Below are 24,362 nucleotides of genomic sequence, written 5' to 3'. Positions count from 1 at the left end.
TAGAGAGCACAATTCAGCAGCAGCAGAATGGGTACCTTTTGTAATGTCAATTAAGCTCATTTAACAGAGAGCTTCTCTCATGCAGACCTCCAACTGGAAACTTGGGAAGAACACCCATCTATTACTCAAGGTAAAAAACATTAATTAGTATATGGAGGAAATCAAAAACACAATTGCAAATGAGTCGTGGCCTAACACAACCTAATACAATTTTTTTCACTTTTTCTAATTAGAGAACAAATTCTCTGCCTTAAGACTCTCTCAAGACCAAAGACCATCAACCACACAACAAAGAAGAATGCAAAGTAAAAATAAATAAATAAAAATGTCAATTTCAGTCATTACTAGGGTATCACTAAAAGGGGTCATATGCTATTTTAAAGACCATTATTTTGTATATTTGGTGTAACAATATGTTGAGACGCTTTAATATTCAAAAAACATTTTTCAAATACTGTACATTATTGTAGTTCCTCTATGTCCTGCCTCTCTCAAAAACCTCATTTTCAACAAAGTCCCTCCTTCCGACAAGCACAGGCTGCTCTGATTAGCCAACTTACCCAATACATTGTTATTGGCTGAACACCGCAAGCACTCGTCGGAAATGCAACGCCCCTTTCCATAATCGCGAGCTTCATCTTTCAAAGTAAATATCAAGACTGTTAATAATGTCATTAGTTTTACCATCAGTTCAAGCCCGAAAGGGCAACAGAGTCGTGTGACAGACACAGTGATGATGCAGTACACAAGCCACGGTTAAGACAGCTTATGTGCTATGATTTCTGTCAGTCTGTTTACTCTGCTGTGATGTTACCCTCACACACACACGTAATCACACAACACGTTACTATACGCTGCGCAAAACTGCGCATTTGAACAGTCAATAGCAAACACTTAAACTATTAAGAAAACATACTTAAAAGTAGCGATTCAGAATAAGCACCGGATTCAATTCAAGTTTATTTGTGTAGCGCATTTTACAATACAATCGTTGCAAAGATCGTCATAGCAAAGTCGGAATTTACCTTTTTTTTTTTTTTTTTGGAATAGCCTTTGTGCACAGCCAGCCTTGTACTCTCCTAGGTTCACAAAACTGTCATCCATTAAATGTGTTGTACAAATTTGAACATCTGGGTTGTTCTGTTGTAAATAAATCTTAACAATGAATCTTCATTGCATCTACTTTCGGAAGTCCACAAAGTGCTTTTGCTTTTGCCTAGAAACACAAAGCGTCTCCCTGACATGACTGCTTCAACACTAACTGCAGTTCCTGAAACCACACCTTTTTTTTTGAGTGAACACATCTTGACGTAAATGTGTGGGGGCGTGTTTGAATGAGCCGTTTAGCATGGTATGGATCAGCCTTATCTTTTAGATAGAATAAATCCTTTAGTGGGAGACTTTAAGCTTTGTAACTCTTTAGATCTTATACATGTACAAATACCTACATAACACACTGAAGAAAAGGAAAAATAGAAATCACATTATATGACCCCTTTTTAGGAGCCCTTGAGCCAGATTTACTAAACAGACCAAATTAGCATTAGAGCGCAATTCCATAAATGTGCCGATGGGAGGGAAAATTATGCGTGTGATTTACTGACAATGCAAACTTTAAAGAACAGACGAAGCCAGATCATTCCCACAATAACCAGTGCAATCTACCAAGAGCAGCGCAAATTACCGCCTGCTTTAAGACATGCCTTTTTTGGGTATTAAAAATTTATCAAATACAAATAATTTGAAGAGCACAAATGTTATTAAATCAATGCGTGATTCATCTTAATACTCACCTCCCATAAATTTTGTGTCTCAAAGGAAAACTACTACAAATGCATATTCAAGGTTAAACGCAAAAACAACTGTCCACATCTTTTCAGCTTTAATTCTTTACTGCGCCTCTTTAGTAAATCCTGACAGTACTATTTTAACACCAAAAGAAGGTTTGGCTGGTGCAAGCTGATAGTAAATCTAGCCCATATTGTATCAGTGTCATGCATTGTCATTGTAGCAAATACAACTTACCAACTTCACCTTTCTTAACTCCAGCTGTTCCAGTGAGCTTGTCCAATGAAAATGAGCAAGAGGATGCTTGGGGTGAACACCCATCTAACTTTCAAGGTAAAAGAACATTCATAAACACATGCAGTAAACACATACACTGCAAATTAATAACACTAGGTTTATTAACATTACATTTTCCGTACAATCCATCAGAGAACACAATCTCTGAACTGAGATCCTCAAGTACCCACCAGCCAAGAACAAATAGTAAGTCATTTGTAATTTTTTTTTGCCTGTTGACAGCATCGTTGCCCAAAAAGTATGTGTATCATCAGCCTAAGGCTTTAAGCATGTAGCCATATCTTCAGAAAATCAATTTTTCATGATGTGTTAGTTTAATCACATTTAAGAGCTTTATGTGCTTGCAGGTGCTTCTGGTGTGAGACGATGGAGCTGCATCACTAATCAATGTACACGTACGTTAAATTGAAGTGCTAAATTTGTAAAATTATACTTATAGTTTAATTAAAATACTCTCCCAGATAAACCTACTGTGTTGCAGCTGTTGAGAGAACAATTCTGGAGGCACTTAATGAACTGGACATGAAGATCAATCATCTGACTTCAGTGGTCCAGTCCCTTGCAGCAGACAACCGTTCCAGTGCTCCAGTGGTGGACAGCGAGGATGATGTCTTTCCTCTCACAACCATGGAGGAACTAGACAAACTGGAAAGACAATTATCAGAAAAAACAATGATGCAAAAGATGGTAAAAATCATTGACATTTCAAGGTTTAACAGTTGCAGTGAAGTAAATAATATCTATTATATACCCGGTTTCACAGACCAGGCTTAAGGCTAGTCCCAGACTGAAATGCATGTGTGAGCTGTCTTAACTCAAAATAACTTGCAATGACATTCCTTACAATATGTCAGTGCCATTGTTTCATCTCAAGATGCACACATGCACCATTTTTATAAAAGCAAAACTAGGACCTATAGTCCTGATTTAAACTAATCCCTGTTCTGTGCTCAGTAGTAATAGATTACATGTAATCTGGATTACGTAAACAGATTCTAGTAAATAACTTGTATTTATATTAAATTACATTATATAAAACTCATAATCAGACTACAGTTACTTTTTATGGATTACATGATTAAATATTATTTACAATATAGCAATAGATTATTCTGAATTTAACCCCCCCCCTCAGGTGGCAGCGTTTGATCACTGGATTTAAAATAATTTAATGTTTAAGAACATAGCATCAGCATCAACACATTGATTTTTATCTGTAGGTTGTTTAACCATGTATTTCTATGTCTTTGGATGGCTTTAGTCTTTTAAACGCATTAAAATGCACAAATTCACGAACTTTTTTTTTGTCATCTGATCACCTAATATATTTACTTAAAAGTACTCATGAGATTTTAAAATATAGGTTTTTTTAATAATTAAGTGTCACATTTCTATGTTCATTGGTTCTGCGACACTGGCATTGTCTATAATGTTTTGAAATGTGTTTTTATTTTTAAGGTGAACAGGTTATCCATCAGTGGAGGACACACACTAAAGAAAACAATATGGAGAATATGCTCCAAGGTGTTTGGTCCTGTAGCCAAACAGCTGAACTGGTGTGGTAGGGGAGAAAAGCGAGGGATCAGGAAAACAAACATAGGAGCACTCCTAATAGGTAAGTTACGTCCAAAATGTTTTCCAATGTACAGTGTACGGGGAACACTTTAAATTAAGGTTCATTAGTTAACATTAGTTGCATGCATCAATGCATTATTAAAATCATACGTTGTTCGTTAAAGCACGATTACCCCTCGTGAGCTTTTCATACAGATTATTAGGCCTACATAACATAATATATATTATGCATGTCGTTTTAAAAGTGTAAAACGCGGTTTCATACTCACAAGAGAAATATTAACTCTTGTTTTACGATTAACAGTTAGGCTAAGTGACGAAGAACTGTTGATGAACCACAAAATCAGCTGTTACCGCCACTTGACTAAACCACAGAAACACCTATTCGTCAATATTAAGCTAATACTTATCTGTTTAATTTACTTTATATAAAATCAAACATACACCACACATATTAATGACAATGAATCAAGCTACGTACCTCAGTTTTCCCGCGGCGATCACTTCCACGTGCGCATCGATGTGATGATTTGTAGAGTTGTGACGTTCGCGAACGAACCGATTCTTTTGAACGGCTCATAAACATGAACGATGGGAGCCGAGTCGCGGCTGGAGGGGAGCCGTTCTTTCTGTCGTTCTTTTTTCCTATGCGTGTTTCACACAGATGCACACAAATGAGCTCCTCCGCGAGACAGAACAGTTATAGGGGGAGGGGCGGACCCAGCGCAGGCCAACCCTTTATAGCGTGATGATATTAGTTATTAGTTGTGCACGCATCCTTCACGTGAGTAGGACTCCAGTGGAAAAAAAACCCTGCGTGCCTCTGTCATTGTCAGCTGTCACAGACATTCATTGCAGCCCACTTTGTTATTGTTCATTGACTTGAAGGGGCTGATGTCCTATTTGCAAAGTTTACAGTAGTATGTAGACATTTCCATTTTATTTATTAGAATTTTATCTACTTTAAATATTTTTAGTTTTCTATCAAAATGTTCTTGTGTGATAACAATGTTCTTGTGTGGAAGTGTTTGTAGTAAAAGCTGTTTTGCACAGAAATTCATTGCAGCTGGCTTTGTTTTTGATGTTTATTTGTGAGTAGGTATTGTATGAATAACATAAGTCAACGTAGCTTTACACACACATACACACACTTTGTACTAAAGGTAAATCCAAAATAGTGATGTCACTGTCTAAGCAGAGGGATTTGTGCAACCCTATGGAATATAGTCCACACATGACAAATGAGGTAATAATCAATATTTCAGAATAATTCAAACTCAGATATTGGTGTGTGATATCTGAGTTTTAATTATTTGACTACAAATCTCACCTCATCATTTCTCCCAGTGATTATTTCCAGGATAAACTGAGATGCCCCCAAGCTGGCTTCTTAAAACTGACTAAATATTTAAAAAGAGCCGTCTTTTGAACGGCTCTTTGAAAGGAACGGATCGCGAAGATCCGGATCCCCCCAAAGAGCCATAAATCCCATCACTAATGATTTGTAAGCACATGCGCAGTACTGATGAGGAGTCGACTCTTAGAGTCGATTCCTTGAATCTGACCAGCCCATTTTTCGAAGTAGACTTAATGTAAAATTATTAATATTCAACTCATTAATATTCAAAGGCTGCGTCTCCACTAATCTGGGAGTCACTCTAAAAGAGCCTGAAACCGATAGCAGTTTAAAGTTTTTATGACTGAAGCAGAATTTCAGCACCACTGGAAATGAACAGTGACCAATCAAATAGAAAGCACAGACATGAAACTTCCTACTTCCTACTATGTTATATTACATCACGCTGAGTGACATTAAAAACAGTAGACAAGCAATAACTGCACATCAATTATCTATATTAATTAGATTTTATTAAGGCAGGCTAATCATTCTCAGCTAGTAACTCGACTCGGGATCATATGAACAATTAAACAGACATTATTTTGCGCAGTTAATGCATAATTCTTAAATGGATTTGTTTGGATCGGCATGCATTTATCTTACATGACTAATTGAATAATGAATAATTTAACTGATACTGATACAGACATTATAGCTTTAGGGAAGGACGGATGTTGCAATCATTTTTTATACTTTGCTTATTGTCTAAATTCATAAGAGCCCATTTAAAAAAAAACATATTTTGAGGATTTAATTAAACAATAAGTGAAAAAAGTTTTATTTGTTAAACTTATTTAAGTTTTGCCTTTTAACATGCAGGAGCAGCTATGAAGAATCCCGTGCTTCCGTCGTCAACTGAAGCAGAGGCTGAAAAACACATTAAGGATTATCTCCGCTTGGCCCCAGGGAGAATGCCTTGTTAGTCAACTTGCTTTTTTGTTGTTTGTTTGTTTGGTTCAGGATTAAAATAATAATAATAATAACATCAACGACTGCTTATTTTCATTCACCGTTAATAAAAGGATACAAATCATTCAACAGCATGTTGAGTTCTTTCATTCTGAGTGGAAAATACTTGTTTATTTATCATACTTTTCACATATGTGAAGACGCATGCATAATCAGTGTAACTAAAGCTGTGATCAATAACAGTAAATATGAAGGAACGTATAAAATCGTACAATTAAGAACGACGTCTATGCTATGTAAATCAGATGTCTAATAGACGTAACATTCAAATATTAAACGTCTGTAATACGTCTATCGGAGGTCGCTGGAACGTCGGAAAAGGACGTCTATGCGACGTCTTCCAGATGAGCAAACGCCCTCAAAACGACGTCTCCCAGATGCAAATGTATACATCGCACAGACGTCCCCGCGACGTACCTGTGCTATCTGGGGAGTCCATAAATCAACGGGACAAAATATTTAAACAACGTTTTTGGGGAATTGGAAATAATTCGGTATGTGGCAAGTGAGCCCATAGATATAGAGTCCATAAATCAATCAAATGCTCTATCATGCAAAAAGGAAGCCATATGTGAACATGGTCCAGAAGTGCCGTCGTGTCCTGTGGGCCAAGGCTCATTTAAAATGGACTATTTCAAAGTGGAATAGTGTTTTATGGTCAGACGAGTCCAAATTTGACATTCTTGTTGGAAATCACGGACGCCGTGTCCTCCGGGCTAAAGAGGAGGGAGACCTTCCAGCATGTTATCAGCGTTCAGTTCAAAAGCCAGCATCTCTGATGGTATGGGGGTGCATAAGTGCATACGGTATGGGCAGCTTGCATGTTTTGGAAGGCTCTGTGAATGCTGAAAGGTATATAAAGGTTTTAGAGCAACATATGCTTCCCTCCAAACAACGTCTATTTCAGGGAAGGCCTTGTTTATTTCAGCGGGACAATGCAAAACCACATACTGCAGCTATTACAACAGCATGGCTTCGTCGTAGAAGAGTCCGGGTGCTAACCTGGCCTGCCTGCAGTCCAGATGTTTCACCTATAGAGAACATTTGGCGCATCATTAAACGAAAAATACATCAAAGACAACCACGAACTCTTCAGCAGCTGGAAATCTATATAAGGCAAGAATGGGACCAAATTCCAACAGCAAAACTCCAGCAACTCATAGCCTCAATGCCCAGACGTCTTCAAACTGTTTTGAAAAGAAAAGGAGATGCTACACCATGGTAAACATGCCCCGTCCCAACTATTTTGAGACCTGTAGCAGAAATCAAAATTGAAATGAGCTCATTTTGTGCATAAAATTGTAAACTTTCTCAGTTTAAACATTTGCTATGTTATCTATGTTCTATTGTGAATAAAATATTGGCTCATGTGATTTGAAAGTCTTTTAGTTTTCATTTTATTAAAATTTAAAAAACGTCCCAACTTTTCCGGAATTCGGGTTGTACTTGCATCATAAATATTGTGCATATTTTCAATATTTAAATGACTTCAGGAAAGATGTCAATAAAACAACAATAAATCTAATAATTGCACTTGGTGTTAGGTACGTGCCACCTAATATGGCCTAATAGTCCTAGGAAAGCAACTATCTGTCATTTTACACTGCAGTAATTTAAATGTAAGTACAGTACAATATATTATAGCTGTGTGTCATAATTCAGTAGTGAAATATGGTAGCCTACTGTTGTGTATAGGGGAAAAGGTAGAGGAATTACTATGATCAAAATACATTTTCGACTCATCTTTAGCAAGCTAAAAATTTAATGACTATATATTTTGTCATATATTTTACATTACATGCTATAAATGTAAATATATTTCACAATATATTTTTGTTATATTTTAGAATATATTTCAAAATGATAAATATAAGTGAACAACAATGCAAATGTATTTAAATGTATTTGAAATATATGCCACATATATTTTTGACACTTTAAAATATATTTCAATATATTTCTTTTGTGTATGGGATAGCCATGTGGTTTTTGACGTGTCACATGATGAAACTCTTGAGGAATGCTTTTGCTGATGGATGTGTTTTCCACACAGGCAGTGGCAAAGAGATTAGGTGGAATTACCTAGAAGACCTCAACAAACTTCAGGAGACAGAGGGCTTGAGGCTGGGTAATAAGCTGAAGATGGCACATATTCAGTGGAGGAATCGGAAGATGAAGGTAAATCTTGCCGCTCAAGTTTTCAGCAGCAGTGTTGCAGATGCTCTTGAATTCTGCAACAAGGAGCTCCACTTTCCTCAGTTTCATGGTTCTGAGGAAACCGTTGAATTTCTGAGAACAATCGATTTCGCTTTTGATGTTCTCAATAGCAGGAATCCTCTGGCAAAGGGTTCCAAAGCTCCTTTGAGAAGTTGTAATAAACTTTACATGCTAAGTCCGTTGGAGAGAGCTGAAAATTTCCTTCTGCAGCTCAGTTCAGTTGTTTCAGTGTTATCTGTTTGTGGCGTCTGTTTGTCACGTTTGTCTTGTCCTGTGTACCCACTCTAAGCCTGCACCTTAGTTTAGTTATAATTAGTCACCTGGCTGTTAAGCTGTTAAGTTAAGTTAGATAACTCAGACAACATCTGTAGTTTATATTGTATTATTTGTATTTGTCTATATTGTTCATACTGCAGTGCATACTCAATGTTATGCTCTTATGCTACCGTTAATATACTTTACATATCGATTCCATCGTCCGGCACGTCCACGCTACCTCAGGTAAAGGTAAGGTGCACAGTCACTGCTTTCCTGGTGCTCGTGTTGTAGATATTGCTTGCCAGGTTCCCGAGATCCTGAACGGTGACGAGCGCGTTGGAGCTGTTGTGCTGTACGCGGGAACGAACGACATCAGGCTGCGGCAGATGGAGGTTCTGAAGAAGGACTACAGGAGCCTGATTGAGACAACGATCATCGTGTCTGGACCGCTTCCCACGTACCGACTAGGACAAGAAAGGTTCAGTAGATTATTTGCTCTAAATCAGTGTTTCCCAAACTTTTTTTCTGGGGACCCACATTTTAAAGTCGATAAATCCTTGTGACCCAATAAACATTAGGCCCATATAGTTCATATATCACAAAGAGAATTTATGCATTAACAAAATATGTATGACCATTTTTAAGGTCAGTTAAGCTTCCACTTAACTATTTAAAAGAGATACAGATATTTGACAAAGCACAATTATTTTTTATTTACCTGTTGTTGACAATAAGTAAAATGCAGTGGTGAAATGAGAAAGGAAGAGTTGACAGGGCATCTCATTGTTTTCATATTCTCATCACTACAGTGTACACAATTTATACTTAATGAGACAAAGTGCAAAATAGGGCAGTTAATCATTTATTTTTCTTCCTATCATCAATAAAACCAGACAGAATCAATGCATGCCTTTCATATAACATTCAATGCTTTGCACATCTACCAGAATAATATGAACAAGTTTCTTACTGAAATATTTTTTGAGAACTTTTTTATGCACCCACTGTAATATACACATTTTATAAAGTGCACAGTATGACAGGCTCTCAATATTTTGTACATGATAGTGCAACACGCATATCAGGTGCAGCATTCAGTCTATTCCTGTATTTTGTCTTTATTTTTGTGAGAACTGAGAACCCAACTTCACATTTGTATGTAGTTGTAAAAGGAATAAGCAACAGTATGCTTGCCTTGCTTAAGACAGGGTATTCAGATGAAATGCTTACCCAAAATGATGATAATGTCATTTTTATGGCTGGTTGCCAAGTGCAGAGCGCAGCTTAAAGCCTATCTTTCAAGTTGAAGATCCCTGTGAATGAACGTGTAGATAAATAGTGTAGGAATTCGACTTGCGTGAAGAAATTAATCATAAATGTGCATTAAAACAGTTTTTTAAAAGAAATTGTGAGTAAAATTACTTCCGTTGTGAAAAACGCTCTGATCGGAAGTGACGCAACGGCCGGTAAACATCGTCTCTTCGTAATGGAGTCAGACAGTGAAGAGGTTGCAGTAGGGATAAATGTCAACTCTTACGATGGGCCATTGCCGTATAATTACGAGCCGCCTAGGCTAGAGAGGGGTCAGGCAGAGTTAAGGGGAAGGGTAAATGGACAGAGGAGAGAGATAGAGTTGTATCACAGGCTAAAGCCAATTGTGGCTAACGTCTCCATGTTTAACACATTGCAGTATCTTTAATAAATCATATTTAGCAATATTGCTGTCGACTTTGTTGATTTTCAAGCATCCATGTAGATTGTCACCATTTATGCCAGCAACATGTGTCTTAAAATAATTAATTTAGATCCCAGATTTTAAATGAATGTTGTAGGATGTAGGCTATAGCTTACATATGTGACGGTCAGCTAGTCTGGATAGGGATAGAAATTCTGTGCATTTCTACACAACAGTTTATCGTGAAATTTTGTAGAAATTGCTAGCTGATTTTTAATCAGCAACTGCTTTTAGACCTAGGTGTCCGCATGTTCTGCTTCTGCAGATGTCAAGCGTTTGGGCCGTATATCTAAACAACATAACCGGACAGCTGGAATTCCGAACTTAGTCGGCTGTTATACTACTCACCTTAGTATTTCCGACGGACATTATGTAAATGAGCTCACATGTACTGCGGAGTACGTGTATGAAAGCGGTTAGTCTTCCGGCTAGGACGGGAATATGCTGTTCATGTAAATACAGTCATTGTAACAAGGATCTTTTATTGTCATGTGAAGGGATACTGGTTGTAAGGCATGCAGATAAATGCATCTAATTGACAGCCTATACTGTACAGGGGGTGTGTCTTTTTACAGTGCATATTTACCCAAGTTTTAGGAAGTAAGTAGTCTACATGTTTTGAGCAAAAATTATTTCACACTGCAATTCAAAGAAACGGCTTTTCTACACCAAAATAGTAAATCCTGTTAAGCAGGTTTTTAAACTCAGTGGTTTCCATATACTTCCTATAAAAACAACTTTGGTGTTGTGTAGTACAGTAGAATATCAGCCAACAGGACATGCAATATTTACCATTGGAATTGTTTACTATGAAAACATGGTATGATCAAAATGTAATTATGTCCCAATCTACACCACAGGCAGTTCTGATACACAGCATACAGGCAGGTTGTCCGCTGGGTGTACGGAATAATAGGCAGGAACATTAGGAAAGCCATACCTTCATGTGTTGTGTCAGCAATAAGGAGGCAGTTTGCAGAGGAGGGACAAACATAAAAAGGTTTCCAGTGGCCCCGCTTGGAAGACGATTAATAAATACATAGTGAAACAAACTGTACTGGTAAAATTGATCTTTTATTACATGTTAAAACGTGAGTGTCGTGCGAGATGGAGGCTGACTGCCTCATCCTTGGCAACCTTCTGGACGGAAGAGGTGAGGGGGGGCGGTGCAGCAGAGGACAAGACGGCACTGCTTTCTTGTAGGGCCTGTGGTGACTTACAGTATTCCTCTACCAGAGAGACCATAAGATTTGTTGCGTATCCTTGAGGAGAGAAATGTTTAGAAAACATTTAGTAACATGGATGACTCGCATAAAGATAGATTCACACAAAAAAGATATTGAAAAACTAAGTGAAACTACTAACCGTAAGATGGTTTCTCCTTGATGGGGTGGACTACCCAGCCACCTTTCCGAAACCGTGGGTAGCGAACAGCGTAGCGTACCTCACCCTCACTAGTTCGCGCTACATCTCTGTTGCCATTACTATTGAAATGTAGGGCTGCCAAGAGAAGTCTCTACGAGATAAGTAGATAGAACATTAGGTCTCCAAAGCTAACCCAATGCAGTGAAATGCAACAGAAATATGACATTAATGTTTTCAGTTCAAATGGGTATAAGACAATGACTCATCTTTGCAATTATTTTCTTGCAAACAATATGTAATGCTGTTATCAATCTATAACATTTTGGTCTGCTATACAAGACTGCATTAGTTTTTAGCCATATTCATTCTGTCATAATTTCCTGAAATTGAAAAAAAAAAAAAAAAAACACTAATTTTATTAGTATCGATACTTTTAAGTGATAACACTACCTGCTGTACATCCCAAGAAAAGAAAAGCCAATGTGTTTGGGAGCAAAGTGCAGAATAAGGGAATGGTAAGCCTCCAGGGAGAATGTCTAATGCTGAGGTGACAATTGTCGAATATCCTTTACCAGTGCTTTCCTGGCAACTAATATTGTAAAGAATTACTTGGATGCGTTTTGGAGACGGTGAAAAGTGCGCGCTCTTTCTTTCAGTCAAACATGCGCCCTGTCACAAGGGCAGCAGTTCATCTACAATACTCACCGATCAAATAAGACTTTGGCGGGACAAAAAAAATCAATTTGGCGGGCGCTAAAACAAGTTAAATGCAGGAAAATTCAATGCGTGAATTTAACCGAGTAGTAATATGCGAATGCGACCACATAAAATTGTAATTAAAAAAAAAAAAACATTTTCTGGAACCCTGTCTTAATAGCTCAATAAAATAAGTGACAGGAGGCTCATTGTGAATGGCAGCTGGGCGGGCTTTCGTGCCATGCCAAGACTAATCCATTATAACGTTAAGAAAAATACATTTGCAGAAATTACATGCAGAGCTACATTTCGATGCAACAATTTGTACATGGTATTATAAGACTTACTGTGCAAAGCTCCCGTTTTCGACGCGCAGATTCTCTGCTAGTGCTAACATTGACGTTAGACTCTTCACTCCCGCCAGATTTTGCAGGTGGACTTGCATGCACCGATGGCACAGCTCCATTTGCCAGCCTAACCCACTCTTTTCGTCGAAATCCCATGCAAAATTCCATAAGATCTCCTTGGTTGTAGCTGTCCGGTGTGAAGTGTTTTTCACATACCACCGTGTGTCTTGTCAACGAGGAGGCAGCGAAATTGCTTCTCTTTGCCTGGACGAAACATATCCAAGCACGGAAATCTTTGTGTTTCTTGTTTGGAAATCGGTGGACCCGATGGCCAGACAAGTTGGAGTTGTCGCATCCAAAACAAACACAAGAATTCACCATTGTGACAACTCAAACCTACTATAACTATAATAACGATAACGACAATCTCTATTTTCTGTTTCCACCTCAGACTACGTAAACCCACACTGAGAACCAGGGCTGCAGCGCCTATGTTTGCCTGTCGTTACGTCATATGACGCGTTCTCTGGGAAAAGGCGTTTTTTTGGCGCGTAGCTTAGAATAGGCACTTTTTTTTTCTTAATTTATGCCCGTGGGTGTTGTAAAACATATGTATTCTTATGTACGTCTTTTTAAATTTACATTTTCATACAATATTCTGTATAAATTAAGTTATAAAATTATATTGAAAGATGGCCTTTAAGGACAAAAAAAATTGTCCTTAAATTAATTGGTGAACTACACATATAAATTTTTAATCAAGAGTATATAGCACACTGAAAAATAGTGCTCGACTTGGCGACCCATAAAAAATCTCCCGCGACCCACTTGTGGGTCGGGACCCCGCCTTTGGGAATGACTGCTCTAAATGTCATGGTGTAATGAACAGAGACTGCCCTTTGTAAATAATTAAAATCTGTTCTGGGAGCGACCTAGGCTCTTCCGTGCTGATGGCCTTCACCCCAGCAGAATTGGAGCGGCTCTTCTGTCGGACAACATCTCCAAGGTGTTACGCACCATATGACTAGTAAGTCAAAGTCCAAATCACACTCTTTGCTTTCTCAACTTAATTGATATAAGTACCAGTGTAGAACATTATAGAAACTGTCTATTCCTCGTTTAGTTAAGTCAAACAATAAATCCACTGTGGGATCTATGAAAAATCAAATTGTGATTAAACCATAAAATCTAAATATTATTGCTTCAGAAACACAATTGTTATTACTGTAATGCTTTATTAGCTGGCTGTCCTGCATCCTCAATAAACAAGCTACAGTTAGTCCAAAATGCAGCTGCTAGAGTTCTCACTAGGGCAAGGAAATATGATCATAAAATTAAATTGCGATATGTTATGCACTAAATTAATACATTTCTGAAATGCATTTTCTGTAAAGCTGCTTTGAAACAATATGTATTGCAAAAAGCGCTATACAAATAAATTTGAAATGAACATCCTTACTGTAAACCGTACCACTAGGTTAACTGTATACTACTTTCATGTCATTTTCTGTTTAAATACACTACGTCTATACCACACTTTTTTTGCACTTCTGGTTAGACACTAACTGCATTGAATTGTCTCTGTACTTGTACTCTACACATTGACAATAAAAGATAAATCTAATGTAATCTAAAGGTGTCTTGACATCTCCCTTATCAATATTCACTGTGAAGGCTACTGACTGAATATGTATCATTACGAAGTTCTAAACCATAAGTAATAAAACCACATGACATTTCTGTCAAAGTATGTCTACTTGAAGTGTCTACTGTGTGTTTTGATAATAAATATTCAATAATTTCATTAATAAATATTTATTTATTGAAACACAAAAACAATCCCTCTCTAGCTACATTCGTCATGGGGAAGAAAAGTGAGAGGCCATGGGGTGGATGGCTAGGGTGATACATGAATGGCACGGAGGGGAGAAAGAAGGGTGGGGGGAGAAAGAGCAGTGACTATTGAACAGTGTTATGTCTACCAATGTGAACATGTATTAAACTAAAGACAAAAGGCACATACACAACCCCAAAACAATTTAACAGTCTTCAACTGTTTCATGTTTAAAACATGTTGAGAGGTTTAATCCAGCATCACCCCTACTGGATTAAGACTCTCAAGCCTTCAGCTAAATTATTTTAAAAAATATCATTACCCCTAGGTTATAAATGAACTTCGTCTCTTAGAAACAGTTGAGGCTTGTTAAATACAATTTGAGGGTGATGCACAATACCCCTCTTTACGGGACTTGTCAATTTTCCCCGGAAGGCCCGATCTCCACCGACGTCTCTGGGTGATGTCAGACAGCACAATGGTCATCTGAGGGAAATGCTGATAGAGATGTTGCAGATCCTGCTTCATAGCTGCAACAAGATCGATGCTCTTCCTTCATGCCAAGTCGTTCCCGCCGCAGTGAATCAGCAGGACATCCGGGGCTGCTCTTCCTCTGAGGGACCGGTAGAAGAAAGGAAGGAGTCCGTGCCATCGAAGTCCACCCCAGCCAAACCAGTAAACCTTGGCCGCGATGGTCTCTCTGGCCCTCTCTTCCTGACGACGAATGTAGCTACTCCCGATGATCCAAATCACTGCATACAGCAATCACAATCAAAACACTGTTTTGTTAGTATGAGTAAACAGATTTTAACACACAAGTAACTTGTCTCTGGTCATTGATTTATTTATATCCAAACAAAGCAGAAAAAAAGTCTATGCAAATATACAATAAAACACAAATTAATTGCTCTAATCTGTTCATTAAAATAATAATAACAATATATGTATTACACAAGGTTAATTTATTATTTTATTCTCTCTTACAGTGTTGCTTTCCATATTTTATACTATATATTCTAAATGATACTATATTAATAAGGCTTACCTTTGTTGGTAGCAGTTAGCCATGGTTCTTCTTTTTCTGGTGTTAGCAGAAATTAAAGTTTGTATTTTTACCTATCAGGAAAGAAAAATGAAAAGGGCAACCATTAGTTATAGATGTTATTGGTGACATTCGTTATTGTCCATTTATTATCTATATGTTATGTAACAGGCCAAAGCAGACGCTTTTGACCAAGCGATTTACTGAATAACTTTTTTATATGACCGATTCGTCCATTTCTCTTGCGATGTAGATGTGTAGATAACAGACACAAACACCTCTGCTAAAATCTTAGAATAAGTAGTCTGGGGGTTCATGACCCTTTAAATTAGACTTCACCTCTCCCATCCCTACACATACCGGGATACTGTAATCACCTTAACCCCATTGTTTCCTTTCCTGATCAAAAACAATCCTGTCCACCTGAAATTGCCCCCAATCTTTGTCGCTTGAGTGTCCGATCTCTCTGACAAAAATCTTTACAAGTAATCAATAAACTACCATTTCTCAGCACCCTTGCCGCAATTATATCTGAAATCGCTTTCTTTCGTTCTTCTAAAGTAGGCTACACATATTTCTCTCCTCTCCATTCAAATCCGAGTAACTCCTAAAACCTAGTGCATTTGCATTACTTTTTTCTATTGTTTTTTTACTTCCCATCTGCTTTACCTTATCATTTTTCTCCTTATCGCGTCGTCCTCCATCTCCGGTTCAGTCTCAGTACAGCCGTGCCAAACCGCCGTCTCTCTCTCTCTCTCTCTCTCTCAAACTCGCTGATCGCTCCTCCACAGTAGTTCTGTTCGCAAAAACCTTAATCTCTCACTTCGAGCAAAGATGATCCAGGACTCTGCTTCAACCCTCCGAGATGATGCTCCTCGTTTGCGCTACGACGCTCGTTGCATCTCTAGTCTATGTAATAAATTAAGGAAGTGGTGATGATTTGCATCTGTCTGACTGCGAGAGACGTGCGTAATTTAACTGGAAGAGGGCGGTATACCTTTTCCAAATCACACAGAACCACGCGAGAATGTCAAAAAAGTATTTTGTTAGAGTCAAGCTCATCGTTAACCAGTTTACAGTGTAGTATTTCAAGCAGCAGACCAGATATTTTAATGTGATATCTCAGATGAGAGAACATCTCATCTATAGGTGAGAGAACTACAATAGAGAATTAAAATAATGGAGCTTATGGTGTTTTTTAATGGATTCCAGCACATAACGGAATTAAAGGATAATAAATGGCAGATAAAATGGCTAAGAAGTTACAATAAATAATCATATCGATTTTACAGTTAATAACACAATCACAAATCAAGAGCATCATTAAAAAGATACGGAAGAAAATGTGGCAAAGGCAGTACTAGGGAGGAACAAGAAAAAGGTCACTGGTTTCGTAAAATTCAAAGAATAATGGGAGAAATTAGAAATGCAGATAGGAGAAAAGATGTTATAATATTGATGCAATCTGCAGTCGAGTGTATTTGGCAGTCTGAGCCAGAATTGATTAAAATTTTATTTTACTAATGCCTAAATACCAAGGATAAAAGCAGGAAGAATGTGAATATTGCATATAGTTATTAATATTAGAACAAGAAATATAATTCTGTATTAACCAAATAAATCCAGTCTCCGTAAAGACCGTCAAAAATTGCCAGTGCCGACTATATTTCAAGTCGTCACGGCGGGGTATTGGGTAAAGTTTTCAATTAGCAATAATCGCGCCTCGGATAAACCTCATAGGCTACGATACTGCCACTGCGCAAAGATGAAGCAATGATGCCCAGACAGGGGAACTCACCAAACCACACACGAGTCCCTTCAACGGTTAGCATACTCACTCTTCCCTCTCTATAGACAGGGTCACTGTGAAGGTGGATATGCAATCGAAATGCTGCAGCAGTAGTAAGTCGTGAAAAATGTTTTATGAACGTTTTAACATATATGTTTATATAGACTATTGGGTGACCTCACGCAGTGCATGCTGGGATATACAGCAGCTTTCATTTATACCAGGAATCGTCTGCAAAGGTAATTTCATAACATAGACGCACGCGCATAAATAAACGTCAATTTATCTCCAGTCATTAACAATACAATGCAATGCTGTGCTTCCTTATTAGTTTTTCCAGAGATAATGTGCCGCCCGCTTTTAATGTCGGAACTGCAAGTGGCCACCAGAGGGCGGTATTTATCTCAAAATAATTATCCCCATGATATATTTAGCTTCGAGTGATTCAAAGTTTGAAAATCTGTTTAACACTGTGCTTAACTTGGAATATATTGAATAATATGCACTTAAATGCAAATTAAACATCAAATTCGCCAGTGGAGTTGGACAAGTTATCACTCGAGTTGTTGCAGCTGATGAAGACTCATTAGCTTGACATTAGAACATCACGTCTACATGTGTAAAATGTTGCACAATATAAACCCCGGTCTGCAAACATAGTTGTATGTGTCTTCATATCGTGGTATATATTTTAACAAAATAATTCGGACCATAATAACTTATTTAAACTGTTCAGAGTGCTAACTTTCGGGACATTCACGATGTTTAATAAATGTTTGACTAGCTAACTTAGCTCTTAATTACAACAAATACATACACAACACACACATAGGCTAATGCAAATAGCATCAACACAGTCGTCGTGTGATGTTTACCTGCCTGTCTTCCAAAATGATCAACGTTGATGCTCTTGCTTAGTCGCAAAGAAGCTTGGAGGAAGATGAACTTAGATGAACTAGAAACAATGAATTCAGAGGCCCCAACACATGCAGTTTCATCAGTTCACCACCAGAGGCCCCAACACATGCAGTTTCACCTGTTCACCACCAGAGGCCACAACGAAGCCGATATCACAGTCAGTTATCCTACATTTTCAGTTTACACTTTGTATTACCCCAATATTATACTGAATTGCTTTTATTTTGATTATTTTTAAATGTTATTGTTTATTAACTTGGATAATTTCAGCCTTATTAATAACCCTAATTCATTTATTAGGTTTAATTGATAGAGATTATTGAAATAAAACTCATAGCTTTGTTGAGCACATACAGTTTATTACAAATCAAATAAAAAATGACAAGTTGATTAGGTTTAATTAAATGTGAAACATATTGTAATTGTCCATAGTACATTGCATTTAAATACAGAGTCATACAGTGATAAGTCGTGCTAAAACTGAAGTATTTTTCAAAATAATGTTTCTTTATTGGCATTGATGGTTCAGTGAAGAAACCTTAATATCCACAGAAACTTTTCATTTCACAATAAAAAATTATATATATATATATTATACAAACCGAGAAAATAAGGTTCTATAGATGTTTAAAATGATCTTCACACTGAGAAAAAAAGGTTCTTTTAAAAACTATGGACTGAAAGGTTCTTTTAAAAGGAACCAAAAATGTTTCTTCTATGTCATCCCTAAAAAAACCTCTTTTGGAATCTTGTCTTTTAAAGTGTAGTGACAGATCTCTTTTCTATCTACCATATAGTGATCTTCATGCAAGTGTAACATAAAAAAAGTACTGTTTTATATACATACTTAACCAGAGAGAAGTAAGATGTGAAAAAAAGAAAGTTAAAAAAGATTTTTACCAATAAGATCTGTAATATGCTTTTAGAAAAGTTCACGTCAATTAATATGCCTAATTATTTGTGGAGCTCTTTGGAATTGACTATTTTTGAGGATTAACAGTCATACAGGAAACTATCTATTATAATCAGAATTATAATGTAAAAAACAATTCATATATGACAGGGTTGGCCAACTCTTTCCCTCGGGATTGACCTTCCTGCAGAGAGAACCCTGATCAAACTCACCTGCCTCACTTTCTAGGCCCTTAGGGCAGTGTTTCCCAAGCCTGTCCCATGTTCAATGAATTGGCTCATCAGTAGACTTCATGACCTGAAATGTGTGGGTCAGATAATGGAGACATCCTAAATGTGCACTGTTGGTTTCCTTCCAGGAACAGGGTTGACAAACACTGCCATAGATTGGCCCATTTATCATTTTAGATTTCAGAAGTGTGCTTGCTAGCTCCCTTCTCTGTGGTTATTATGTGTCCTCAATGCACACTTCTGCTAAGCCAACACAGAGGTGAGCTCCACAGCAGACTTATACCCAACGGTCAAAGCAGTATTATTTCATAAAAGGGTGGTCTTAGAGGAAGAGGTACCTTTTGGGACAGGGCCTAGTAATTCTAAAGATCTTGATTAGCTTGTGTATTTCATTACGGTTGAAGCTAAACTCTGCAGAAAAGTGTATCTCGAGGGCCAAAGTTAACTAGATGAGAATGGACTTAAAGAAAGATCAAGAAATGAAATCGTATACCAGGCATTTTGTCATGAATTTTGTTCTTGATTTGGTCCAACCTCAGGGGTGAGGAACTGCACTTTGGGCATAGCAAGAGTGGAATTGTTGAGGTGCATAGAGTTGTCCTTGCACACAGAGTTGTTCTGGCACATGAAGGTCCTCTTGTTCAAAGAGTTCTGGGGCAACAACTTGTTCTTCTGGAGCGTCTGGATCAGGATGGAGGGCTTCTCGTCCATCTCACTGGAGCTGCAGCGCGCGGTGGTCACCTTGACCATGTTCCCAAACTTTCAGCAGTCTGCCAAGTAGCTTGTTCTGGTGTATTTATTAAGGTTGGAGCTAAAATTTGCAGAAAAATGGATCTGGAGTGCCAGAGTAGCCCAGGATGGGAATAATCAAAAAATAGAGGAAACCGTAGAAAAGAGCATGACAAGGATCAAGAGAAAGACAAGGTTTTAAAAAAAGACAGGTGAAAATCACTAACCAGGCCATTTGTCATGTGACTGCTAGATTTGGTCCACCCTCAGGGGTGAGGAACTGCACTTTGGGCACGGCGAGGGTGGAATTATTGCGCCGAATGGAGTTGCTCTTGCGCATAGAATTGTTCCTGCGCATGGAGTTCCTCTTGCGCAATGAGTTCTGGTGCGACAACTCACTCTTCTGGAGCGTCTGGATGAGGATGGAGGGCTTCTCGTCCAGCTCACGAGCACTGCAGCGTGGGGTGGCCACCTTGACTGTGTTCCCGAACTTTGAGTAGTCCACCGAGTACACACCCTCTTCCTCGGTCACTATAGGCACGAATCGGTGACCCCACTGGATCTCCTCGGTCACGTAAGAGGTGCGAGCCTGAGTGGAGATGCCTGTGGTCTCCACCACACCTTCCAGGATCACGATGACCTCCAGATCGCTACACTGCAGCTCCATCGCCGAGAGATCGTACAGAGGACTGTCCTTATCGATGACGTGACATATGATCAGGGGAGCCAACAGGAAGATGCTGTTACCAGCAACTGCACTTTCTGTCTGGACGTCGATCTGGTGGATGGGTATGACTTCGCCCTCTGGCGTAGTGGTCTTCCGGACCACTTGGAGGCGCACGACTGCGTTGATGATCATGCTTTTGCGCAGATCACCCACCCGGATCATGAAGCACAGGCGGTTGTTGCGCACGGCGATGACAGCTTGGCGGCTGAAGATGAGGGTCTCGGCACGCCGGTGGGATTGGGCGGTCTTCATGAAGATGCAACCCAGCATGACCGCGTTAATTATTAGACCTATGATGTTCTGTAATATGAGCACCGTGATGGCTGTGGGACACTGCTCTGTTATCATACGGCCTCCAAATCCTATTGTCACCTGCACCTCGATGGAGAAGAGGAAGGCAGAGGTAAAAGAGCTGGAAGAAATAAAGAGAAAAGACCAAAGAGTATTAGGCTATTAAAATAAGAGGAATTAAATATCCAAGTAACAACACCATCCACATAAAAAATAAGAGAAAATGAAAACAGTTATTTTAATGGTTTCTACTTAATATTATGCATATTGAATGTCTATTATTATTATTTTAAATGTTTTTTTTTCTTATCACTATATATGATAGCATACCATTATTAATTAATTTTGTTTGAATGCCAAAGTTTTTTTGTGATTTTTACTATTAATTTGTGTAAAATGCAGATAAAGGATGAGGTATGTCTACACACTTTACTAGTATTAATGGCTCTAGGCAACAGATTTTCATATTATTTCATTATTATCATTTCAGTTAATAAGTTAAGGTTTAATATAATAGCAATTTGTAATTATATGTACATTTAAATATATATTTATAGAGGCTTTTATCTCTATAAATATAATAATTGTATATTTTTTGTTTTTAAATGTTGAAAATTAGTAACATTTAAACAACTTTAGGAATGAAGAGGAATGAGTTATTACATAATTCTTCAGAGATATATATTTATTTACATTTATATATTTATATATATTTCCATTATGCTTTATGCCTTACTATTGAGCTTAACTTACATTTACTGGAATTAAATTAAACTATATCTTATTTCATTTATTTGCCATTATAAAGCTGTAAGACTTTTAATACAGGGTATACATATTTAGACATTTAATTCGTTTATTTAAGTACCAATTTAATAACATTACATTACTGCACAAACATATAACACAGTCAATGCCGACTCTTTTTTACAATAACTAAAACAACCTGGGCACACTTACTTGACATTAGTGAAACACTGCTCTACTCCAGATTTACGGATAGTGTCCAGATCTCCGTGCGCAAAGGCCACCAGCCACCAGAACATAGCGAACAGCAGCCAGCTGCACAGGAACGTCATGGAGAAAATCACCAGGGTGAAACGCCACTTGAGATCCACTAAAGTCGTGACCACGTCCTGCAGGAATCTGCCCTGCTCGCGGATGTTCTTGTGCGACAAGTTGCAAGCGCCACTCTTGGCGATGAAGCGCGCTTTGTTCACGCGGTCCCTGAACACGGGCTTGCGGTGAATCGGCGACACGAGCCCCGGGGAGAACGCGAACTCTTCGGGAATGATGCTTTTGCGCGGCAGCATTATTTGAGCAGGTCACTACAAACGGTCAGAAAAAAATAAATAAATAAGAATTCTCCATTCAACGACTGTCAAAAGCGCAGCTCCAGTTCAATAACCATCCTGCATCTGCCCTCTAACTCTCTTCAGCTAGCATAAACTAAAGTTCAGAAAGTTATATTGCATCTGTTAGACCTAAATCTGGGTTCTTGTGTCAGCTTATACAACAAACACCACATAAACATCAGAACACTTACCGCGTAAAGGCTTCAAAAGGTATCTTTGTGATGATTGTGCTGCGCTCTTACAGGACTTTACATGGGCGGTACATCACTGTCCTGCTGCCTCCGAGAAGCATTCACCCTGGAGAGAAGAGTCTAAAACTACATTCAACGATTTAATTAAATAAATCTGCCCTTATTTTATAGACAAAAAAAAACATAATCTATAAACTAAAGTACACAAAAATAGAGATAGTCAAGAGAAACTATGGCCTATATAAAATAGACCATATAATAGGAAGGATAAGCTTGCAGACAAATCTTTTGAGAAATTTAAATGGAGAAAAATCAATGTGTGTGTCTGTGTCAATGCACTGTAACGAGTTATTGAAAGAGTGCAAGGGATTTCAAACTGGGATCTGGAGACTCCTGAGGAAAGCAAAGGGGGCGCTAGGAAGACTGATAACTTTAGTTTTTAATTGAAAACACACACACACACACACACACATTTTTTTTTCTTTTGCTTTTCTTTCTGAAGACCGTAAAATCATAAGATTCATTGTGAATGTTTTTGTTTAGTTCACAGCCCTATTTTTTTTACAATGAAATAATAGTAATAAACCTAAATGTGCCTGTAGTTCTTTTTTTTATGAGTAAACGTTTTCTTTTATGAGACACACACACTCACTTAAGAAAACGTAAAAAATATTTTGAATCTGCAGAGTTTCTCTTCGATGTTGTTTTTAGCAGCTCGCTGATTAAGGCAATGTTCTCCGTAAAACTGCCTTGGTATGGTATTTATTGTGAAAAGTGATGTGACATGAAATAATGTTTTCCTTCAGGTTTATATATCTAACTTTATCCTAATAGAGAGTAGAAGACGCTGGCAACTTACAAAGTAAACATGATCCAGATTTGCTTTGGCTTCAGTACAATTTCATCTAAAAGGCAACTATTTATTCGTTGTCTTTATAATATCATAAATAAAATATTTCCTTCACTGTATAAATGGGCTTCTGTATATATATATATATATATATATATATATATATATATATATATATATATATAGCTGCCTTTATAGTTTAGGAAAGAGGCAGGATGTAACCCTCTTTGGGAGTCCTTGGCATCAAGTTCCATGTGAACAGAAGGGGGCGCTGTGCAGCAAACAATTTTTTTCCTACCCCATGGACTTCGAAGTAATGCAAGAGTTAAATGTAACAAATAAATAGACCTTTATTAAAAACAATTTAGCCATTTTATAATTGCTTTACTCTTAATTAATAATTGTTCTCTTTCGTTGAATATTAGTGCATATGCTAAGGCACTCAACAGAGATAAGTAAACACACAAAGCAATTTTTATTTTCATTTCATGTGTACAAAAAAAGCACACAGAACAATGCTGTTAAATGCTTATAATACGAAATTCCATATTAATTACATAGGCCTATGTACATTTAAAACAGTCCATCATGACTAACATGCAAATACCTGAAATTGGCAGTAATTACAAAAACCGTGACATTTTTATTTTTTTGACTAAAATGTGCAGCTGTTGGCTCTTAGGTAAATTTTAAGTCATGTTTACAGATCACCAGAGATTGTAAAGTGTGTCAGCTGCACATTTATGCACATGGTTGTGTTCACAAGTTACTGGAATATCACTGCTCAAGTGTAACATCGCAGCTCGCTGCAAATATTCATCAAATCACCGGCCCTGACAGTCAACAG

At 37.8% G+C, this 24,362-nt stretch overlaps 1 protein-coding gene, 1 long non-coding RNA gene and 1 other non-coding gene across 4 annotated transcripts; all 3 read right to left on the bottom strand.

Annotated features, from left to right (window-relative positions):
• Window positions 1–11,293: 11,293 nt before the first annotated feature.
• On the bottom strand, window positions 11,294–12,082 carry LOC132106279 (uncharacterized). Of its 2 annotated transcripts, XR_009424094.1 has the most exons (3): window positions 12,054–12,082; window positions 11,604–11,752; window positions 11,294–11,500 (listed from the first exon to the last, which is right to left on the bottom strand). It is a non-coding gene; the product is annotated as an uncharacterized LOC132106279 (long non-coding RNA). The 2 variants fall into 2 exon arrangements; XR_009424095.1 differs by lacking the exon at window positions 12,054–12,082 and having other exon boundaries at window positions 11,604–11,775.
• Window positions 12,083–17,148: 5,066 nt separating this feature from the next.
• On the bottom strand, window positions 17,149–17,289 carry LOC132106345 (U4 spliceosomal RNA). Its single transcript, XR_009424129.1, has one exon. It is a non-coding gene; the product is annotated as a U4 spliceosomal RNA (small nuclear RNA).
• Window positions 17,290–20,140: 2,851 nt separating this feature from the next.
• On the bottom strand, window positions 20,141–23,043 carry LOC132105727 (ATP-sensitive inward rectifier potassium channel 8-like). Its single transcript, XM_059511078.1, has 3 exons — window positions 22,666–23,043; window positions 22,080–22,447; window positions 20,141–21,240 (listed from the first exon to the last, which is right to left on the bottom strand). Exons 2-3 carry the CDS (start codon window positions 22,430–22,432, stop codon window positions 20,340–20,342), a joined length of 1,254 nt encoding a protein of 417 aa, XP_059367061.1. The 5' UTR covers window positions 22,433–22,447; window positions 22,666–23,043; the 3' UTR covers window positions 20,141–20,339.
• Window positions 23,044–24,362: the final 1,319 nt, after the last annotated feature.

The sequence above is a fragment of the Carassius carassius genome, chromosome 26 (assembly GCF_963082965.1).
Source record: "Carassius carassius chromosome 26, fCarCar2.1, whole genome shotgun sequence".
Lineage (NCBI taxonomy): Eukaryota > Metazoa > Chordata > Actinopteri > Cypriniformes > Cyprinidae > Carassius > Carassius carassius.
This window is presented reverse-complemented; position numbering and strand designations above follow the sequence as displayed.